Genomic DNA, 4,412 nt, shown 5'->3' with positions numbered 1-4,412 from the left:
TTGTGGCGCCTGCCCCCCCCAGCCACAACCGGGGAGCGTGGAAAGTGTGGAGAGCGTGGGGAGCATCGAGAACATGGGGAGCATGGGGAGTGTGGAGAGCGTGGGGAGCGTGGAGAGCGTGGAGAACGTGGAGAGCGTGGAGAACGTGGAGAGCGGGGGGAGTGTGGAGACCACGCCACTGCGGAAGAAAGCTTGACACAAGAAAAGCCGCATTGTCGTCTCGTCCCGAGAAACAACACTGCTTTCCAAGGTAACACAGCCTTCCAGAGGCAAGGAAGCCAAGACATCCCAATACCCATACATGGGGAGAGCGTGGGGAGTGTGGAGACCACGCCACTGCGGAAGAAAGCTTGACACAAGAAAAGCCGCATTGTCGTCTCGTCCCGAGAAACAACACTGCTTTCCAAGGTAACACAGCCTTCCAGAGGCAAGGAAGCCAAGACATCCCAATACCCATACATGAATTAACAGAATTAATTTAACGGAAAACCAAAAGCAAGCCACTGGGAGTTGGGAATTAAAGCTTCGCCCGTCACGCACTGCACGGGACAGTTCCAAAACAGCTGCAGGTTTTCCCCTGGGCAGTTTTCAACAAATCACAGACCTTTAAGAACAAATTATTTTTGTTCTTAAATGACGTAAAAGCAGACAACAGGATTTTTTTTTTTTTGACTTGGGGATTAAGAAAATTAGACTCAATCAAAGCACGGACAACAAGGCCTTTCCAGAGAGCCAAGAGAAGCCAATGAGGAGTCCCTCTTTCTCCAGCTGGCACCTAACACAGACAGACGTTCAGAGCTGAAGGCGTTTGCACTCAAGCACCAGAACTGCTGCCCAGCACAAACTCCAGCGAGAGAAAGCCGAGAGGCAGGGGTGGGTTACGGTAGGGAAACACTTGCAACATGCCAGCCCAGCAAATGCCTAGGAAAATCATCTGGTCCTCTTACCTGTGGTCAATCCTCCCCATCTTCTGGTGTGATTTCTGTCTCTTTATGTACCACTACTTTGGTCACTGACATGTCAGGGTGCTGCTCTTTGGCTTCTTTAATTGCCTGAGCCAGCGCCTATCCCAAGGAAACCACAGGAGGGCAAAAACAAAAAGGAGGTGGAACATGCATGATCAGTAGCAAGGTGGAGAGATTCATGAGATATTTCACGATTTACAAATGAGGAAAATGGTTCAGATATGAAATAAACCATCACTGATTTAATGACTAATCCCATTTAATTTAAGGCACGCCAGTACGGACAGTATCTCTTAAAGCACTGCTCAGAAATGTTCCCTGGCAGCCGTCACGGTGGCCTGGTGATAGGTCTTACCTGGTCGTGATCAATATCCGCGTCTCCCGTGATGACTATTCGTTTCTCAATTCTCGTCTCTGAGATGCCGCCTTTCACAGTCTGGAGGAGAGCAACAAAGGCGTGTCAGTGACTTGTTTCAAAGGTGCTGCTACTCATGCAGAGCAGGAACCTCAGCTTGATCCCCAACAGCCCGCACAGAGGGGACAACCCTGAACCGCAACCAGAGCAGCTCTGAAGGCAGCCTGCTCTGAGCGGAGGAGATGACCTCCAGAGGTCCTTCCAACACAGACAGTGCTATGGCTGTAGTCAATCTGCACACTGAGAATTGCAGACTGGTTTGGGTTGAAGGGACCTTTCAAGGTCACCCAGTGCAGCCCCCTGCAGGGAGCAGGGATATCTGCACCCAGAGCAGAGGGCTCAGAGCCCCAAGGGCCACCCTGACCTTGATGTTTGTATGTCAAAAATGGCAGATATTTATGATAAAGTCACCCCATGAAGAAGGAAACGGACATACAGACAGCTCGCATTAAGACCTAGTCAAGTCCCACTGCAGGCTTCAGGGGGACATAGAGGGCGGTATGTCCCTTGTACAGGTCATCTACTGAAGGGTGAATTTCACTGCAAAAAGATGCTTATCAATATCTAAAGGGGGGTCAGGAGGATGGGTCAGACTCTGCCCAGAGACAGGACAAGGGGCAGCGGGCACAAACTGGACCATGGGAAGTTCCACCTGACCATGAGGAGACACTTCTTTGCTGTGCAGGTGAGGAGCCCCGGCCCCGGCTGCCCAGAGAGGTGGTGGTGTCTCCTGCTCTGGAGAGATCCCAAACCCGCCTGGACGCCACCCTGGGCACCTGCTCTGGTGACCCTGCTCTGGCAGGGGGTTGGGCTGGGTGAGCCCCAGAGCTCTCTGCCAGCCCCACTGGTCTGGGGTTCTGTGATTGGTAGGAGAGTTGTCATGGCACTAAGAAGGTTTCTGCTTAGGGAAGAACTGTTATTTTTATGCTGTCTTGGAACTTGGAAGATCCAACATCATTTGTCTGTGGAGCCAGAAGGCCTTTTGGCCTGGCTGTGGGCAAGTTCCTTAGGGTGCCACCACCCATCAATGCGACCACGGTGTCTGAGCTGCCTGAATATCCTGTTGTGACGTGACACAGGTTTACTATCTGCTCCGCACACCGTGCAGCAAGAGCTCAGGACCCTCAGGCAGCACAGTCGTGTCAAGGGAGCCTCATGCTCGGGGCATTTATTCCTTCCTGGCTGCCATGATGCCAACGTGGCTACATGGCTTCCAGTTCCAGATGGTGCTTGCAGCTACTCAAGGGTCTCTGCACAGCGAGGTTTTGTGACGTACCCTGAGGGTTTAAGACTGTCTGACTCTTGTCAAGTCTTTGGATGATGCGTTAATGAAGCCAGCACAGCCAAAGACAGGAACCCAAACTGGACAGGATTTTATCCAAAGCCTGTGCCCATGTTTTATAATAAATGATAGAATTTAAGTTAAGAAACCGTATGTCCTTGTGAAAAAACAGCCCCCCGTTTTCTGAGGACTCACTTTGGTGATATGTGTAGTGGTTGTAGTGCTGGTGGTTTCAGACGTGATCGTTTGCGCACTCATCAACACGCCCGGTTCCAAGTCAGCACCAGAGTCCACCTGGGGAAAACCAGCAGAGAAAACCAGGCGTCAGCAGCAGGCTCCTGAGCGCGGGGAGGCAAGAACGGGGCTGGCTGCGCTTCGGTTTTTCGCCGCATGGCTATCTTAGGGTGGGGAAATGACTGGTATTAGGGTGATTGCTTCTCTCTGTGTCTGGGGACACCCCTTCACTTCTGGAAGGACAGATGAGATGCTGGGGCTTTGAAATCTGAGGTTTCATCGCTGTTCTCGAAAGGCCCTGCACCAGGACAGGGGAGCACCCTCAGGAAGGCTATCCTTAGGTATGTCCTTCCCATGTGATGTTTAATACTTCAGCCACTCAGAACAGTTTACGCTGTTCTGTGAGGCTCATGCTTAAAGCCGGGTGAGGAAACACGGGTTCCTTAAGGGCATTTCAGTGTGAGCCCAGCGTTTGCAGCGTTCCTTACCTGAGAAGACTCATACGTGATGGTTTTTGTTTCTGTATGGACAACTGGCACTTCCTTTGTGGAGATTTCAAGGCTTTCCCCACCAGCAGGAACACTGCTGAAGCTGATGGTCTCAGTCTTCACAACTGGCGACTGCGTGAAGAAAAGAAAAAAGGAGTTGGAACGTTTAGCAAAGCGTGTGGATTTCTAACGGCGCTGTTTTGGGTGACCTGGTCTTGGCTGGGATAGAGTTAATTTCCTCCCCATAGCTGGTTCAGTGCAGTGGTTTGGATTTAGGATGAGGATAATATTGATAAAACCACCGATGGTTTGGCTCTTGCTGAGGAGCATTTATACCAAGTCAAGGACCTTTCAGCTTCTCGTACCATCCTGCCAGCGAGGGAGCTGAGGAGGGGACACAGCCGGGAGGGGACACAGCTGGGACAGCTGACCCTAACGGGCCAAAGAGAGAGACAATATGACATCATGCCCAGTATATGAACTGGGGGGGAGCTGGCTGTGGGGCACCGCGGCTCAGCGATTGGCTGGGTTAAACTATGACATTAGGAAAAGGAAGGGGGAACAACTAAAGAGTGCTCAGCATTCAAGCAAAAAAAAAAAAAAGTGGAACCTCTCCTGGTTGCAGTGGCACAGACACGTATCTAACGCTGGCAATGCTCAGCATGGTCTGGACTTCATGAAAACAAACTTCAGAAAAGATCTAAACACTGCAAGAGGCCGTGGGCAGAACCTGAAGCACGGCAGGGTCCTGCTGGTGCACTCTCCCAAAGAGAACTGCCAGCTGAACTCTCGATACCCAATGCGCAACATGCCACCAAACCAGGTATTTCTCCGGGGCCTCCACCACGAGAAAGACATGGAGCTGCTGGAGCGGGGCCAGAGGAGCCCCAGGAGTGATGGGAGGGTGGAACCCCTCTGCTGGGAGGAGAGGGGAGAGAGCTGGGGGTGTTCACCCTGGAGCGGAGAAGGCTGCAGGGACACCTTATAGCAGCCTTCCAGGACTCCAGGAAAGCTGAAGAGGGACATTT

General features: G+C 51.9%; 1 protein-coding gene across 1 annotated transcript in view; it reads right to left on the bottom strand.

Moving 5' to 3' along the window:
- Positions 1–4,412, bottom strand: part of LOC104500365 (band 4.1-like protein 3) — a gene marked incomplete at its 5' end in the record, with an annotated part of 21,068 nt that overhangs the window by 1,147 nt on the left and 15,509 nt on the right. The window contains 4 exons of the mRNA XM_010144000.1: positions 948–1,064; positions 1,321–1,401; positions 2,858–2,956; positions 3,385–3,516. Coding sequence (XP_010142302.1) covers positions 954–1,064; positions 1,321–1,401; positions 2,858–2,956; positions 3,385–3,516 — 423 coding nt within the window. The remainder of the gene's footprint in view (positions 1–947; positions 1,065–1,320; positions 1,402–2,857; positions 2,957–3,384; positions 3,517–4,412) is intronic.

Source organism: Buceros rhinoceros, unplaced genomic scaffold (genome assembly GCF_000710305.1).
Source record: "Buceros rhinoceros silvestris isolate BGI_N320 unplaced genomic scaffold, ASM71030v1 scaffold5339, whole genome shotgun sequence".
Classification (NCBI taxonomy): Eukaryota; Metazoa; Chordata; class Aves; order Bucerotiformes; family Bucerotidae; genus Buceros; species Buceros rhinoceros.
This window is presented reverse-complemented; position numbering and strand designations above follow the sequence as displayed.